This window comes from Ornithodoros turicata, chromosome 2 (genome assembly GCF_037126465.1).
Source record: "Ornithodoros turicata isolate Travis chromosome 2, ASM3712646v1, whole genome shotgun sequence".
Lineage (NCBI taxonomy): Eukaryota > Metazoa > Arthropoda > Arachnida > Ixodida > Argasidae > Ornithodoros > Ornithodoros turicata.
The window spans coordinates 137073151-137091740 of record NC_088202.1 but is presented as its reverse complement, the minus strand read 5'-3'; the positions used below and the strand labels follow the sequence as shown (position 1 = coordinate 137091740).

The following is an 18590-nucleotide window of genomic DNA, read 5'->3' as shown; positions in this document are numbered from 1 at the left end:
GGATTGGATTGTGTCGACTTTCGTGAGTCCGACGTAGCTAGCAGCAGCCAGCAGGACAAGGTTTAGGTTTAGGTTTAGGTTTGCCTAATCCCTTTTGAGTCAGGGCAGGTGACGTGAGGGCACAACACAGGGGACAACCCCAACACCCCAACCCCCGCGGGTGGCCTAGAGAGACGAGAGACTAGACCGGCGACTCGAGCTTACAACCATATTTCAACGGTGTAAGTGGGTGCAAGCAAGTTGGTGCACTGTAGAAAGAGGTAATATTTCCTCAAATTTGAGAAACCGATGCATCAAATGCGCGCCGGCATGCTTTGAGGCTCTGAAAACGCGGGAAATTTAAATTTGAGTTTGTGCTTCTCTCGTGAACTACGCCTATGGGTTGGTTATGACATCGGAAACGTGGTCTCCGTTTCTGAAAAGAGTGTCACCGTTTTTTGTTGATAAAAATTCATAAAGAACGAGCGAAGTATGATGTCATTTTGTCACTGTGGTTCAACAAGGCGGTGGCACGCAAGATCGCGTCCGATTTCTGCGAGGAGTGCCCGATGCATGTCAAAGGAGAAAGATGGGGATAAATCCTTCGAAAACTGAGTTTTCTGTTTGTGCATGACGTCATTAAACAGAACAATGGGGCACGACACAAAAGACGAGTAACTCTGTATATCTGGTAGAGAGTATCGACTCTCTCGTTCACGCATTAATATCGCTTGAATTAAGTGTAGGATGATTTATGTTCTTGCAGACAAACGATCTATCATCCAATCCTTCCTACCCAGGTGCCACTAAACGGTATTTTTGAATTTGCAGAAGCATTTGAATGGCTGTCATCAGATGGACCTCGAGCGAAGAAAAGCAGGGAAGGCAAGCAGCGAGTTTGGGGGAGATTTCCCCTGGCTACCTTACAGGTATCACTACCACAGTGCTGGTGAAACGTAGCTGCTTTCACAGATGACGGCATGTTTGACTTGTGGATATTCCATAGCATGCGACAAATGCAACAGTTCCCTGTGCTTCGCTATGAGCTCCCGCGTGGAGGCCAATCGCAACAGTTTTCATGTGCTGTTGCGTGCCGTTTGGAGCGCGCTATCTTGGAAAATATGGATAATGCTTCTGGGAGAGCCGAAGGAAGGCTGTCTGCCGAGGACCTCCCGACCTCAACACTCATTCGAAAGGTGCTCTGCTGGACACATATTTCCTTGTACCCAGAGGCGGAGAGTTTTCATTTTCCCAGGGGGGGCAAGGGCGCACCGCGAAATAAGTACTTTGGCGGGGGGGATATGTTTATTAAGAAAAAAAAGAAAGGTAAGCCAGATGGATGTCGGCGTGTTATTCCAAAAAAAAAGTGAAAGGGGAAGACAAAAAAGGAAAAGAAAAAAGAAAGCAAAAGGAAACAAAAAGAAGGAAAGAAAAGAAAAATGAAGAACACAAAACTAATCACACACTCTGGCGGGATCTTATGATGTATGCAGAACTGGTATAGAAATAAGAGGAAGGAAGAACAGAAAAAAAGAAATACAGAGAGAACGTAAACAGTGAACATGTGCACAACTGAAGGCATTACGCCTTTGAAAACTGAGTGCAAAGGGAACAAAATGCATTGAATCGTCGGTGTTTGACCCGAAATGCGCGCAATATTATGAATATGGTCAATGAAATGGACCAGCAGGAGTTGAACCAGCTCCCAACGGATATGCGTTCCGAAGATTCTACCGTTGCACCTCACTGGCACCTGCAGGTACCTTTTCGACTGCTTTCGTTTCATTGATCTGATTGCTTTGGGCGAAATTCAGGCAATGTGTTGTGTCATCCTCTGTGTTTCTTCGCCTCACCTTCAACTGTGATAATTAGTATGGTGGGCGGATACATATTTTACAAATTGCAAGATGCTTTTTTGGGGTTGGTGCCTCTTCGCTCTTTTGACCCGAGCGCTCCGAGCCCCAAAGGTTGGTGTCAGTCTCTTAGCGGGACTTCCCGGGGGAGGCGGCGCCCCCCCTAGTTCATGTTCCGGGGGGGCAAGAGCCCCTGCGCCTCCCCGCAGTCGGCGCCTATGCTTGTACCCATATCCCCTTGTACCCATATCCATAAGTAAGTCCCCATAAGTAACCCATATCCATAAGTCCACCATATAAAGCAGGGGCACAGGCTCATGACGACGACCTGGTAGGCAGACAACCATAGAAGACAAAGCTACATTACTCTCACATGCCACTTCATCTATGGTAATTCATTTTCTTGTTCTTCTGTAGATAGCGGGAAATGAGATTCCATATTCCACATAAAATCACACTTCCTCTGGTTCATTTACAAGGAACTTTGAGCAGCAATATATCACTCTCACCACAGGAAACAAGACATGAAACAAGGAACACAGACACAGTGGCGACACCATCACTGATGAACTTTTCAAGTGCATCGATGACTTTGAAACAAGAGGAAAGGTGGTGCATTCTGTCACTGGCACTGGATCAAATGTAAGGTGGGCCGCCTGGACAGCACAGGTGCGTCAGTCATAGTCTTCATAATCACACTCTTGTGGACGGTTTTGCTAAAGATCCGGAGCCACAGTCACTTCTTATTAGCCATATACTGGCACGCAGTTCGTTGTAAAGCCGACATACTAGGAGACTGGGTCGAGGTGGAAACTAGAAGAAGATGGCGTCATGCTCGGTTGATAACGACAAACGTTAACCGGTGACGTCAATGGCAACTGACCATGACTACATATACGCGATAGGGTCAGCACAATCAAGGAGCTTTTGTACATCGAAAGCACTCAGTTTTACGGTGACAAACCTTGGCGAACGTCACGAGGATGTGTGGCTGAGATAAACGTTATTGGGTTCTGGTTTGAGAAATGATAAAACACATTTAGCAAGTTTTGTCTCCAATTGGTGACTTGACTGCTTGTCAGACCAGAAAGCAGAAGTTACTGACAGCGATGTGACATCAGTAAACCCAGTGCCTGTAGAATTCAGCTATAGAAAATTGGCTGCAAATTTAATTGCAATATATGTCACTGGCACTGAGCGTCATAAAAGAGCATATATAACTGTGTTTCTGTCATTTGGGTGTGGACTGTCGCTTTAAGTCAGCGTGTAGTGGTGAAACAAAAAAGTAAAATACAAGATGATACGTACATGTAAAATTCTTGTTAACTCTCTCATGCACAATCATACGGGCACCGTACTGACCAAAACAGTCCACAACCCTCATGGCACCACTCTGAAGAAAGGAAACCTAAAACATGATCACCGTGCATTTACTTCCATAACGAGGTCAATGGAGAAGAATTACAATGCCGTATGTGCATACTTTTGTCCAAGCATTTTCTGCTGCTGAAGATTTTCCTGTTTTCTTTTTTTTTTCACATTTCCCAGCATAGCAATAAAAATATGTACACTCAAAGATGTTACGGTCAGGTCTCCACCACAGTATAATATGAAATTACGGTAATAATAAATTGAGGGTTTATGCCATGAGACAAGTATGATCATGTTCCTACGATTGGGACGTACTCAATCTCGGGACTTGTTTTATGTTGACCTACCTCTCGTTTACAAGGTCTGTATAGCGCGCATGCCAGAGAGCATGATATTTTTTGTAATTTGCGGAGACGGTGATGTTGTGTCTGACATATATGTTATGTAACAAAAAAAAGCTTTAGAGATTTTATTGTGTTTGCATGTACATATTGTGTACCGCTATTTAGGACATGGCTGTTGGTGGGCACACTTAAATAACACCCAATCAACCCAATCAATCATGTGGCATGGGCACCACACTGTGTTTATACACGCGAACTAGATGAATTAACGTAACAGTGACGACTCAGATGAACCAATATCTCCGAATATAGCAAACTAGTACAGGACCAATATTCCTGTACTATATGTTGTATTTACATTCCGTTGGTGCAGTTGACATCAACCTCTGGCTCACCATTTCTCATTAAGTGTGAATAGAAGGCGATATAATCGGTTGAAATTGCTGTACGATATTCATAGCGGAAACACTGGTCTAAATAAGGATGAATTTCTTCTACCACCTGTGTATGCATCGTCGAGGATGGATCACTCTAAAAAAATTGAACCACTGCGTTTTTCAACGAGTGCAACCCTTCTTTTGTTCCACCATCCCAGAGTGGAATTCTCTGCCCCAAGAAGCTGTTAATGCTGCCAATAACTCATTATTTACGGTTAAGATTAGGTGTCTTATGCACTGATTCTTAGTTTTTGTTGTTACTCTTTTTCCTTTTTCGTTTTTTTCTTTCTTTTTTTTGTGCGCAATATTGTGTGTTTGATCTGCTGAGAATGATGCAAGTAGCATCACCATTGCACTACCTCACTCCTCTGCTGTAATGCCTCACGGCGCTGCAGAGCTCTCTGAATAAATAAAATAAATAAATTACATAAAAGGGTTGCGTAGGCTCAGCTGAGATGTGATGGCGCCGTGATGTTGTGGGCTGTTGGCACGGCCGGGCATGATGTGGTGTTGAACGAATTTTTGGAAAAATGCCGGCCCTACGCACTTGACAGCTCCTCTGGGAAAAACTAATGCAGCCAGTTGCCCGACACCTGCTACATCCGTGGGAACTACGCTTTTTATCATCGCATTTAAGGGCACGTCGTAAAATGCAGTGACGTGCGCCGCTTCTGGTGACAATGATGACGCTTTCGTCATGCAAGATAGAGCGCACCTGTTGCAATGCACTGTTGACAACAAAACTGAATCCCTATGTAAAGTTACATTCTCATTTATACGGACATTGCTAATGGGAAGCACGTTAATTATGTGCATGCACAAAGTGCGAGAAGGCACTTTTTTTGTGTACGTACCCACATGCAAATATTCCGATGTAAGGTAGTGGGACCAATACATCTGGAACATGGGTGTATAATGGGGGGGGTGCTTAGGGGAGCTTCAACCTGGGGGACAGTATCGATTTGGGAATTTCCAAAACTTCATAGAAATTACATTCAAGAGCAATTCAGATACACAACAGTGAAGGCTTCACCTGGGGGACAGTTTCGATTTGGGCATTTCCAAAACTTAGCAGAAATTACATTCAAGAGCAGTACAGATACACAACAGTGAAGGCTTCACCTGGGGGACAGTTTCGATTTGGGCATTTCCAAAACTTCACAGAAATTACATTCAAGAGCAATTCAGATACACAACAGTGAAGGCTTCACCTGGGGGACAGTTTCGATTTGGGCATTTCCAAAACTTTACAGAAATTACATTCAAGAGCAATTCAGATACACAACAGTGAAGGCTTCACCTGGGGGACAGTTTCGATTTGGGCATTTCCAAAACTTAACAGAAATTACATTCAAGAGCAATGCAGATACACAACAGTGAAGGCTTCACCTGGGGGACAGTTTCGATTTGGGCATTTCCAAAACTTAACAGAAATTACATTCAAGGGCAGTACAGATACACAACAGTGATGGCTTCACTAAGTAGACTTCGAGAAATTTACAAAAAAATATACCATATAACAGCAGATGCGGGATGTTGAGAGTGAAAAATGTGACATTGACATTTAACCGAATATACCAACGTGTGGGGGGAACAGGCAAAACAGCTGTTTCTGGTAAGGCTCTCATGCCCCACCTTGAGCATGATGTATGTGTTGGTTCCTCATCCTCCAAGGTTTCCATCAAGTTTGACGAAACAGCCGTCTTTGTTTAGATCCAGTCATTTTTTCCCCTTTGGAGTGATGATGCTAAAGCATTACAGTAACTTTGTTTTCTATATTTTGAAGGTTATCTCCTTTAGACAGCCCAAGAGGTTTTGAAACACTGTTTTCTTTTCCTTTTGTCGACCCGTGCGATTATTCGGGGAGATGCACAGTGGATGCTGTTGTCGTCGGCACAGCTCTTATTAATTCAATTTATTTACGTGATGACAACGACCTTTTGCGGCAAGAGAATTTGCCGTGCTTCGTTATCAACAGCGAAGACTAGAATGGCATGCATTCCGAGTAGGTCTTGTCACTATGGGTCTGCCCATTTGTGTTCTGTAATGAGGTCATCCCTTTAACTCGAAACATGTGGCCTCGACTAAGAGGTGCCCTCGACCCCATGGTCCCCTCATACGATTAGAGGTATGAGAAAAAGGTTCACAACCGTATGACCCCACACTTCCCTCCACTGAATTTTTATATCCTTGCTTACAATATTAATACGAGACGTGATACTGAATTTTATTAATGCCTCTGCATGTCTGTATCCACATCTATGGCACACTGCTGGACAAAAGTTTATGGAACACCCTTACAGACTTACAGACATGTGCCTAGGTAACCCAGTCACCTGTTCGCAAGTGTGTACGATCCAATTCACTGCTAGCATGTCACTCTGAGGGGAAAAATGCACCGGAGCGTGTACTGTAAACTTTTGTCCAGCACAGTGCATTATAGTAACGTATGACACTGGAAACATTAAACATAGCTTGCAAGCTGTATCAAAAGCTATGTTTTGCCCTTCTTCCACATTCACAGTAAGACTATGTATAGAGCCTGAAGTGTTCGAGAAATATTTTTTTCTAAATTCGGGGGGTAAAAATCGGGTAAATAAACGTGTGCACTAAATTCGTGCAAATTCGGGTGAAAAAAACTTCCAGTATGCGAAATCCGGGGTGAAATCGGGCTCAGTTACTCAACTAACTGTAGTCGTTTGGTACAAATGGTGATGTAACTGAATTTTTCTGCCAAACAAGTAAATTAATGCATTCCTACAGACATCCCAGTGAGGGCAATTTGCCAGGTAAAAATCGGGTTTCACCCTAAAGAGGCAACCTTCAATTCGGGGTGCAAATTCGGGGAAGAATCGGGTAAAACCCTAAAACTTCAGGCTCTAACTATGTATAGTGCCTTGGACATCAAAGACAAACGTTTCCCATCCCTCACGGAACTGCCGGCAATGTTACGACGTCATGAAGATAGGATCCTATTTCTAATTTTGCCGTTATAGCTCATAACGTTTGGTTCGAAGGCAAGAGCTCGTCTGCGTAATGCAACATACAACGTCACTGCACATTCCAGTACTGAAGCGTAAGACCATCACAAGGCACATTATCCGTCGCCAAGGCGACGGTGTTTCCCAGCTGCGAGAGAGAGAGCCAGAGAAACGTCCAGTACAGGGTCCCGTATCGGACCATTTCGGAGTCTGGTTATAAAAGCTTCGATTGCACGTCCTTCCCACGCACATCTTTGTAGGAGGATCCGGGATTTCTAATCTGTCGGCTTAAGCTTATCTCTCTTTACGGCTCCTCTAACGACGATGGTATAAAAACGTTTATCGAGAAACAAGGGGCCTCTACAGCCAGAGTTGGACCGAAGCGACCACAACTAGGAATTGCAGAAACGTGAGTACAGGTGTTTTTTCCGTTGTTTTCCATAAGTCAGGTTCAGGAGTACCGTACTACATTGCTAACCGCACTGCCTGTAACAACGCTGCCTTTGCAATGTCTACAGGGAATGCAGAATATATTTTAAATATTTTTAGGTGTCTTAATAGAGCAATACTTCGGACTATCTTCATCTGACAATTATGGTTTAGGACAGTAGCTGCTTGTGCTGCACCGTTATAAGAAGCAATAGGACCTTCCAATGGGGTCGGAACGCAGTGTAAATTAGTACTGGAAAAAATTCAAAACTGGAATGATCCTCCCCTAATTTTAGGCAAACAGCACGATAACATCATCTGTTGCAACTACCCACTCTGTTTGTCTGTCCACTTTACGCATCGTAACTATAACTGACGCATTAGTATTGCAAGGAAGGTTCCTGCAATAACATGAGGTGTATGACATATAATGAAGAAAGGCTATTACTTTCGTAAGTGGCTCATGCTAGAGAAAAAAATCCAGCGAAAGTACTGAAGCAGAAGCCTTACACCAGGGGTCAGCGATGGTTTGGGACAGACTTTGCTCTACTACTAGGCAGCTGAAATATGCCTGCTGTTAGTTAGGCTCACTTGACTGTCAGAAATTACTAAACAGCTTCTGTTACTTTGTATTTAGCTTATATTTCCTTTTTTTTTCTTAATGATGGAAGGCAAGCTGAAAATTTTAGGGCATATGTGACGAAGGCGCTCAAAACTGACTCACTAAAAAGGACGCTACCCACTGGTATAGCAACCTCTGTGGTGGAAGTGTCAGTTTCAGCAAGAATTAGAGAATTAATATGCTGGTCTGTCACCATAGTTTGAAGAAACAAAGGAGGGTTGTAGCTTGAATTCTGCCCGTTCATTAATTCATAGCGCACCAAAGCACGATACAGGTCTCCTCATGTAATGTTCCGGAGACGACAGTGTGGGTCCCGCCCAAAAGTGTGAATGTGCAACTCTCGTAACTGCGCAGTTCTGAGGCATTATCATTATCTCAAACTGATAAACCCATGCACAATATGCAGTTGTCTTGGTTCCCAGTAGACTTTAGAATTTAGACGTTGCAATAGAGAGAGACACAGCAGCCACCTTTTTCGGTCCGAAGGATATTGTAGATATTCATTCATTTCACTTTTCTTTTCTTTCTTTCTTTTTCTTTTTCACTTTTTTCATTCATTCACATTCATTTCACCTTTTTCGGTCCGAAGGATATTGTAGATATTCATTCATTCACTTACGAGCATTTAGAAAACTTGTTCATTAGCATTGGGATATTAACCATTCAGGAATACAGTGGGATGCCTTATAAAATAGGACACAGTGTCTTATTCTCATCTAAAGCATTCTTTCTTCTGAAATGGAAATTTCCTGTGCAGATTCCAGTTAGCTTCTGTGTACAGAGCTCTTTTAATCATGTTCCAGGTACACGCTACACTCTGTTTCTACCTCTAGAACCACACAGGAAATAACACACAAACTTTCCTAAGGTCTTTAACAAGAACATGTTGGGAACATGTATCCATTATTTCCTAAGATGGTATTTAAAAAATGTATTCAAACTAAAAACGACTCCTTTCTTTTATGCAGGCCAAGAACATGAAGTGCATAACGACAATCTTGATGCTGGTGGTGGCACAGGCCTACGCCGACCTCGGCGTACTTGAGTGCCCTATCGTGGAAGACGAAAACGCCACAGTCACCCTTCTGCCCAACCCATACAACTGCTCCACTTTCTACTACTGCGCCCAGGGACAGCCCACGCTGTTCCTGTGCCCTCTCGGCCTCGAATTCAACGCAGAAGAGCAGGTCTGCGACTACAAGGGCCGTGCCAACTGCGTTGAAGTAGAGCAGACCGCACCCCCTACAGCAGCAACAAACGGGACGCCTGCATCCGACGAAGCGGCTCCAGCAAGTGAGGAGGGGGCAAGCGTGGTGGAAGTAACGGCTGACGTCGAGGCAAAGGACGCGCCGTTAACCAAGGTGGTGGTGACGGAGACCGTACCGGTGACCAAGCTGGTGACCGTGGCTGTACCCGTAACCGAAGCGGTGACCAAAGTGGTACCGGTGACCGAAGCGGCAGCGGTAGCCAAGGTTGAAGTCGCAAATGAAGACCCCGCCGCTGGACTGGGCGACACCGATTATCTCACGGCATAGCTAGAACTTTCGCGTAAAACTGCACCGTCAAAATATGGCTCGCTCTGGAAACCTGTGAAATGAGACGCCCTGGTGAAGAATGGCTGGAACCGGCTGCTAATGGTCAAAGGCAGCCTTATAACTTGTTTGTGGAACGATTGGCGGATGTGGAGGAGAGAATTTTCTGTACAACAGCTCACACCAAATCAGAATGTCCAGTTCTTTTTCATTAGGCAATGCACAGTTGCAGCTAAAATGTTATACCTAACCTTGAATATTAATCTTCTCGGCAAAAGTATGTGACGAGTTCTGCTCAGTGTTGTCTCGCTTGCTGCATTTATTAATTTGTACTATATTAGAGGTGATTCCTTAAGGCTTAAATTTTTACAAAAGAATAACTGTCCATCTACCGCTACTCTGTCGCTACAACAATATTTTACTTTCCTGGATAAATGACATACGTAAAAGAACATACGTGAATTTACTGCTACGTTAGATGCACATAACTCTTGGAAAAAGTGTGAAAACATATACTAATATATAGAAATATTTCATTAGATTGTATTATATGACAGAACTTGTTTCTTTAGCATTTGGTTATTAGTATTGTAATTTATTGCATATGAACAATCTTGCCAATCTGTCGCAATAGAGAGTGTTCTCGTTTATTTGCACATCTGTACAATAAATAGGCCTCTGCAAATTCAAGGTAACAGAGGAGTACCACTGACTTTTTCCAGAGTTACACCGGAAGACCTCAGCCCATATTTTTCCTATTGCCATCTCCTCTCCTGTTTTCTGAAAGGCATAGAACACTATTATTAGTACTTGGCACACTGTACACACCTTTGTCTCCTATCATAAACCTTGTAGATAATACTAGCAGTCTGGAGATACCGAGACTAAACCGGGCATGAACCATTTTGTATGGCAAGACTCATCCTTACGTTCCCCCCATGTCACGGCTTATTGGGTTCGCGATTAATGGTCTCTCACTCTTCTTCGAATAGTTTGCAAAGAGCAAGAACGTAACGTGTTTAAAATATATTCATGTCCTGCTCATCCGGGCCCCTCTGTTCCCACTTGTTATCATCCAGATAGCAAATTTTCGATTAAGCAGATAGACTTAACGTTTAAATGCTACGGTACCATACAAACTTCAACGTCTGGTATGCGAATTCCAGTGATAACTACTTCTACTTCTAACTTCTACTACTAACTACTTCTACAGTAGTTTAACAATAACTACTTCACGATGGAGTAGTTTAACTAGTAGTTCAACAACTTTTCAGGGGAGGCAGTTAAAACTACTTTAACTTCTGCAATGTCTTTTAGCTACATCTCTAACTACTTAACGTTGTCCCTCATCACCAATCCCATTCTATAGTGTTCTTGCAAGCAGTGATAAAGGTGAACATTTAGTACACATGCACGGCACAATTGCTCTGCATCTCCGTTCTCATCAAACAAGTAGCTCAAGGTAAAAGTCGGAAGCACCGTAAAGCTTGCGGTAAAATTGGAAGTAGTTGGCTCCTGCAGTAACCTAAGTACTGTAGTTAACTACTCAAAATAGTATTTCAACTAGTAGTTGCACACTACATTTCTGCAAGTAGTTGAGAACTACTTTTTAACTACAAGCCTAACTACTGGCCATCACTGACGAATTCTGAGGTGGCCTGGAGCCATGCTACATAGAATATAATACTTTTGGGTCTCCGCCCTGTAAGATCTCGAAAGGCTCGGAGAAGTCACATCTTTTGATCGAATCTACATGAACCCCTTCAAGCAAACCAAGGTATTGAAGGAAACCAAACGCAAAAAAGGAACAAAAGGCGCAAACACGCAGAAACAAAAAGAAAACTGCTGCACTCAGCACGAGCCTGGAAGGCGCACTCGCACTTACACCTCTTAAAAAAGGCAGTTATGGTATCTAAAAATGTTAAAAAGACTACAATTCATCAGAGTCGATAAAAAGGTAGGCAACCCAGAAAATGTCGCATCTAAGCGTTTATAGGCATTTCTAGGCAAATGCCTAAAAATCCGGGCCCTAATAATAACAAAAGGCTACTGATTGAAAAAGCCAGCTGGTGGCAGCACCAATCACGTGGTCTACCATTGCACTGTTGACATGACTGAGCGACATCCGCTGCAGCGAGCTGGTACCCCTAGCAATGATGACAGAGGCATGTCGGCCTCGATGACTCCCGTTTGTTCCCAGCGGCGTATATGAGCTTTCCCAAGGCATAACACAAAATAACCAAAGAATGAGACTTAAACGGGACGGCACTGAGTAGGTCACTTTCTTTGCATCTGCGTCATATGCGGTAGTATACGGTGCAATCCCGTTAATTCAAAAATCCCTTAATTCGAACCGGTGTTTTAGACGCGTTTAAAGTTGTGTATTTCAATGAGGGAGAACGCATGGTAAATCAGCAAACCAAAATGCAATCAGCAAAATGAGTGTGCAAAAATGTAAGAGTGAAAGGAGGATGAGTGAGAGAGAGTGACTGGTTTGTCCCTTCAGATGGCGCACCCTGGAAGTCGCTGGAAAGGCGTGTTAGCGTAGCTCAATTGGTAGAGCCCTGGAGCGGTAATCCAGAAGATGTGGGTTTCGAGTCCTACAGCTGGCTAACCTTTTCAGTGACTTTCATCTTTCACTGGTAAATCGGACACCACATGGTGGTGGAAGATTTTTGTGCATTAAGTCCTTATTATTTGCAAGACCCCCTACTTATAAAGGTATAATACCAGTGCCGGAGGAAAGGGGAACAAGGAACGAATCACTGTAATGGTGTGTGCAAATTATACAGAATGATGCTGCTAACTCGTGGTTAGCAAAGCAAGAAGCTTCGCCATTTTAAGAGGATCAAGATGGTGGACAACAGAGCCAACAAAAGGGTGAGGGTGACAGTTGATATTTTTTCGAATCGGGTTGGCAGTATTGGTTAGGCGATGTGCTTGGATTCAATATTGTAAACTGTGTTGATTGAGTTGCAAATGCAAACGCATACATTATTTTCAACTCTCAGGTGTTTTGATGCCTGCCTGTAATTACAGTAAAACGTTGATAATTTGACCTCCGTTAATTAGGAAATTCGGATAATTTGGACTACTCGCGCGGTCCTGACAGATGCCCATATAAACCTATTGTTAAGAAAGACTCGTTAATTTGGAAGCGGTCTGCGCCCACTGCATAATTTGGACAGCACAACATTGTGGCGAATTTCCGCACATAACATGCGCCAGAATCCTGAAAGATCACATGGACAAAGAAGGCAAAGTGTAGTGCCACTCTACAATTAAGAATAACAGCGCTGTGATGTGGTCTTTCTCCCTTTGAGCAACCATGTGCCGCACTACGGCACTATTGATGCTGCTGCTGCTGCTGCTGCTGCTGGTGGTGATTTGACCGAAGATGACATTGTGGACGATTTTTGCTTGAATGCTTCTGGTGGTGCAACTGCGGTAGAGCACCTAACTGCACTCCGAAAAGTTCAAATGGTCCAAAAGAGCTTGCAAAAGCAAACTACCATACTCTGACAGTTTTTCTTAAATAAAAGCGTCTTCATAATTGCAAGTACACCCTTTGTTATGTGGTCCATTTCAGTAATCTGACATTCAGATAAGTTGGGACATTTTCATTAAGACCCGTGAGATGCGAGCTAAAGGGGTTTTACTGTAAATGTCGAAAGGAATGAGAGCCTCTTGTATTACCGGCATCGTGTGACAGCGAACATGCGGCAAGACCCAGCTAGCCATGATGTGTCTCTGATGCAGCTAGTACACGCTTTATCCGTCCCCTTTGGGTTCAAATTAATGGGACTGCACTGTAGTTATCCGGGAAGTACATTAACATGAAGTTACACGTTTGACATGAAGTTATACACATTCACATGAAGTTACACACACTAACACATTAACATGAAGTTAACATGGAAGTACATACATTACCCTTCTATACTGTTCCAGCCTCAGAACATCAGTTCTCTCATGTTCTACATTAACATCCCTGCCTGTGGACCTTGGTTCAACTGACCGACTCTTCTTAAGCAATTAAGGTGAAACTATGAAAGCAATAAAATGGTAAAATACACCACTCACCATCTTTCCAGTCGTCCTTGGAGCGCAGGTAAGCCAACGCCTCCGAGTCGTCTGCTTCGACAAGGGCCTCTCTCTGGGCATCTTCCTCTTCCTGCTCTCGACGAGCCTTCTCAGGGTCAGCCGACCAGTCCTGCATGCTCCAGCTGTTGCGAAGTAAATATTGTGTAAGCAATCGCAAATGTCTTCCATGATCGAAGTCGGCTTACGGTTTCGGTGTGTCGTCCTGCTCGGCGTGCTCGGGGTAGCGCTTCGCGTAGAACTCGTCGACCGTTACTGTTGGAAGGCTCGGATATCCTGCTCCATAGACGGCCTTCTGAACCTTATCTCTGGTGATTATAATGGGACGTAAGGGCTACAGAAAAAAAGATCGACACATATTATCAGAGTTTTGAAAGCTGCATCTAAATGTCAGGAGTTGGCGAAAACCTAGTAAGAACAAATGCCGTTGACCGTATGACTCTAGGTGGTGTAGTTTCTTTTATTATAATTCAATGACACGTTTTCTGGGACACCCTGTACAACATACAACAGATGCTAAGAAGGCTACCTTTTGTGAAGTAGATGGAGCACGTGGCTTGCCCTTCATTTTTGTCATGTGTTCCAGAATGGGCTTCTCCTCTACAAGGAGTGAGGCATTAAACACATAAGCACCACAGGCAGAGGAAATTGAAACCCCTCTGACAAAACAGCACGCAGGTTTGGACATGAATTAACAGAGCCTCTTCACCTTCAATACTTCTTAGTTCCTCGATGGCAATGTTAACCCAGTAGCGGAGAAGAACCATGTAGTACTCCCTCTATGTAAATATAAAGCAATGAGAATGCAATTATGGCATATCAGTAGCAATGTCACTGGTACTGTAACAAGGTCAATAATTCAATCTCTGTGACGGTAGTACACCAATAATATCCGCTAATAAATATGCGCAGCAAGCAATTCTTGCAGAGTTTTTATCAACATTAACGGTGAAAATTAAAGGGAAATCCCCTTCATTATTTCCAAACAGTATCTTTTTTGCAAAATTAAGGGTGTAACAGTACATTTGTGAGTAGTTCGTAGTACATAAAAACAAGGTTTACACATTGCCAGGTGACAAAATAGGTTTCGGAGTTTAACTACTAGGCAAAACAAGTATGCACCTTTTCAAACATGTGCCTCACATATACAAAAGCATCGTACACCAATTATACGAGCAAAAGAAGAAAAAAAACTTTATAGGGTTTTATAACCCTATAGGGAAAACCCTATAGGGTTTTATAGGGAAAACAATCTCTATAGGGTTTACAAAATTGATACTGAAAGGGCGAAATGCAAAGCTCCATGGACTCTTCTGAACAAGCATGATTTCCCTTCCGCCTTTACTTCTTAGCTTACAAGTGTGGCCGTTATTTGACCGGATGGGTTCGATACTCACCACAACTTCAGCATCGACCCTACTTTGTTTAATCAGTTCTTTAAGCTGCTTCTGTCTCTCCAGCATTTCCTTCTGTTGCTGGTACCTCTGAATCTTCTGCTGGCGTTGCCTAGCTGCACAGAGCAACTGCTGCAGCTCTCCCTCACCAGGATTTTCGCGTTTATCACCGTTCTCCAGTTCCGTAACACCGTACTGTCGACATCGGGTCAAGAAGTCTCGAAAATACACCTAGGGAAACACAAAAAGATCATCAGCTGACACCTATCCTTTTTCTCTTTCTTCATATATTAATACCTCAGCGACCTGTATGACTTCTGCTCTGTCTCGGCCCACAGTTTTGGCAGTGGCATAGCCAAGAAAGGCTGGAAGTAGCAAGTACCTAGAACATGTTGGCAACCCCAGAGGAGCTGTGTGAAATTTACCTGAATCTACAGGCAATATGTGCAAGGGGGCCCCATGCCCATCATCAACAACACTTTATTTGGATGATGATGAATGGGGTGTTTCATCACCATGGGCAATGCTCTACCACATAATCCGCAGTGATTTGGTAAAAAATACAACGACGAGAGTCACAGTGGCCAGGAAGCTGAGCCGTGCTCTTAGGGCATTACGTTGGTCAGTCGGACTTGACCATGGACCGAGCAATTTTGTCATAGTGAAAGACTGAGTGTTTAGCTGATTTAAAGACGCTGTAAGTGTCGTGCTCAAAAGTTGGTACTGTGGGCAGTGGAGAAAGATGTGTTCTAGATTTTCCAAATCTGTCGAGGACAGTGAGACAGCAGCTTGGAGAATTCACTTGTCACAAGCGGTAATTCAACTAAAAGCAACATCGAGTTGCATCCAATAAGTTAGGTCAACATCCCGATGAGAGATTTTTTATGGCATCTGGAGAGAAAGCAGAGAACCAACTCCTGCAAGCACGTTGCTTACTGGTGCAACACCACTAGCTCTTTTTAAGTGTCTAGGAATTGAACGACGGTCACCTCCCAACCCCTTAAAGTAGCACAGAAGTCATTTTTAACAGCCTGTTTTCTTCCTATAAAACTGTTAAGTAGGCTAGTAAGATACACCGTGCGAAGTGATTCACACCACTGAGTCATAATTATCGCGGAAACTGAATTTAAAATACGTCGTACAAAGCGACTGTGCGCAACGGCGGTGAAGAACAGTACCAGCCTGAGATCTGCCTGAAACCTCGCGCTGACGCTATAAGGAGAACGCTCGCTGGTTGGTCTAGAGAAATGTTGTCCGCTACTCCTCTGTCGTCTGCTACTCCGCTGTTCGGGGTTCTGAAAAAGCCTTTCTCCTGGCTCGGTAATGATTCCGTCGCTCCTTCTATCCCCAATTCCCTGGGAGAACTGGTAAAACTGGTTTGCGGCGGCAAAGGGACAAGGCGCTGACCCCCACTGAACGGCGAACCAGAAGGAGTTCTCCTTATAACGTCATCGGTGACGTGGCATCATACCTCCTCATCAGTTTTTTTCTGGGAAACAGATTGCACACATCAAAACCTTTAGCGCCATTCGGTAAAATGACACACACACTTTCACCAGACGTCTTAATCTGAAAATTTTTTGGACGGCCCTCGGTACTCCTTTAAGGCTCAGGAAGTTGTGGTAAATTAAAGGTAAAACAACTCACTTCAAGTCAGCTGTTGTAACTTCTTCTATTTCCTCGTTGTCGCTGAATAGGCACATCTGATTCACCAAGTGTGTTGCACCTTCAAAGTTTTTTATGGCGGATTCAACGAGGCTCTGAAAAGTCAATTCAGTCTTTTAACAAGTAGGCGTTAAGCCAATGGAAAAGATGAGGCAGCAAAAAAATACAGATTTCTGCAATACGCGAACAGGTGTTGAAGTTAGAGACAGTGCACCAGCTAGATGCAGGCTAGCTGGTGGATAAACTCAATGTCAGGCGAGCCTGAGCGATGGGCAAAGACACGTAAACCACTACTCTCGTTGCCTGCCATGCTACTCAAGTTGAAACAGATTATTGTAAGCACAAAAACTGAGTAGTTTGCCACGAGATACGAGATGTACTAAGATCAATTAAAAACCCCAGTGCAGCAGGTGATGGCGAGAACAAGGGATGATATAATGAGACGAGGACGACGAGGCACTGTACTAGCAACCAAAAGTTTATTTTACAGAAGGCAACGTCTATTTATACATGATACCTTTCTTCTCCCCTTTTTGAACCGGTGTTTTAACAAGGGACTTTTCCATTTTATTAGTCAAACCGATGGACGACTTTTTTTTAATGAGATGTACGGAGCAGCACTTTCCCATGTCTACAAATGGTCCTTAATGTTTTTCCTGATGTGCTGTGTAGTTTGTTGTCAAAGCGCTACTGAGTTCGAGTTTCCGTACACACAACTTGTCGGCTGCTCACAAGCTAAAGCAACTCACAACGACAACTCGCAAGAATGCTGGTACCTGGAAGGTCTTGCCGTTTGCACTCTCATTTGAAGATTCGATTTCAGCGATTGCATCGAAGCCTTTCTCAAAAAGCTCGCCTAAGCTATCGAGCTTGTTATGATCACCGCGATCGTCAGCCATTGCGCGATTCCTTGTCAGAATCGGATAGGGATTTCACTGTGGCTAGCTGCGACGGTGGCTGCGGCTTCGGCTTCGTAACCACGTGACTTTTAAACGCGTCGTCTGCTGCATTTGCTACGTTTCTTTTCCGTCTGCTGTTCCAAAATAGATAATATTTAGAAGTACGAGTGGAAATCGAACCACTGGAGCGAACTTTGCGTTCACTCGACCAAAATTTCAGGAACATTAAAAAAAATAAATATAGGTCCGTTTCAAGACACCTGAAAGGTGCAGTTTTTCATGATAACCAGTTGCGGTGAATTTCACATTCAAGCGAAAAGAAACATCTTGCTAGACAATAAATTATGCATTCGTCTGCAACCTACTTTCACATACGCCTTGCTGTGCGCATCTTGCAAGGAAAACAAGAAGCACCTGCGCGGTCTTATCAGCCCACGAAATCAGTTCTCCACCCCATCAACGTGCTCACCAGCGTCACAGACAGGGAATTTTCGCGCGTCGTCATATTCAATCTCGTGTTTTAACGCTGGAAAGTGGAAACCTAGTTACACTCCAAAAGGGTCGTTCACTCACTGGATCATCTTTTGTATTTGTCGGGAGCCTAATACAAGACGGTCATGCTATTGTAATTCTCGACGGTTGCATAATTTCTTCTGCGGCACCCCGTCAGCAATTTGTAAACTTGCCCCCCCCCCCCCCTTCCAGGCATAGGGCGACGCGCTTTTTGGAAGATCCAACGACAAAGAAGATCCACTGAGGTCACGTGGCTGGAGGAAAGAGATCCAACCGGAAAGATGCGAGAAAACTGAGAACTATGCGTCAGAAACATGCAATCTCCCGTCTAGACACAGCACAGCGCTGTACCCTCTGCATTCGCTGCGATATGCTTGGATTCCGAAGATGGACCATATCATATTTTTCATTATTTGTTATTTTTTTATTGTTGTGTTATATTATTATTAAACAAAATATTAGAAAGGTGT

General features: G+C 43.7%; 2 protein-coding genes and 1 long non-coding RNA gene across 3 annotated transcripts; 2 read left to right on the top strand and 1 right to left on the bottom strand.

Annotated features, from left to right (window-relative positions):
* Window positions 1-3: 3 nt before the first annotated feature.
* On the top strand, window positions 4-18345 carry LOC135386203 (uncharacterized). The gene is made up of 3 exons (XR_010420632.1): window positions 4-260; window positions 811-2501; window positions 18313-18345. It is a non-coding gene; the product is annotated as an uncharacterized LOC135386203 (long non-coding RNA).
* On the top strand, window positions 7257-10243 carry LOC135386202 (peritrophin-1-like). Its single transcript, XM_064615997.1, has 2 exons — window positions 7257-7374; window positions 8985-10243. The coding sequence occupies exon 2, from the start codon at window positions 8994-8996 to the stop codon at window positions 9549-9551; it is 558 nt and encodes a 185-aa protein (XP_064472067.1). The 5' UTR covers window positions 7257-7374; window positions 8985-8993; the 3' UTR covers window positions 9552-10243.
* LOC135386200 (immunoglobulin-binding protein 1-like) lies at window positions 10172-17644 on the bottom strand. Its single transcript, XM_064615993.1, has 9 exons — window positions 17485-17644; window positions 16691-16803; window positions 15341-15425; window positions 15047-15274; window positions 14359-14428; window positions 14179-14249; window positions 13838-13983; window positions 13632-13774; window positions 10172-10328 (listed from the first exon to the last, which is right to left on the bottom strand). Exons 1-9 carry the CDS (start codon window positions 17605-17607, stop codon window positions 10288-10290), a joined length of 1020 nt encoding a protein of 339 aa, XP_064472063.1. The 5' UTR covers window positions 17608-17644; the 3' UTR covers window positions 10172-10287.
* Window positions 18346-18590: the final 245 nt, after the last annotated feature.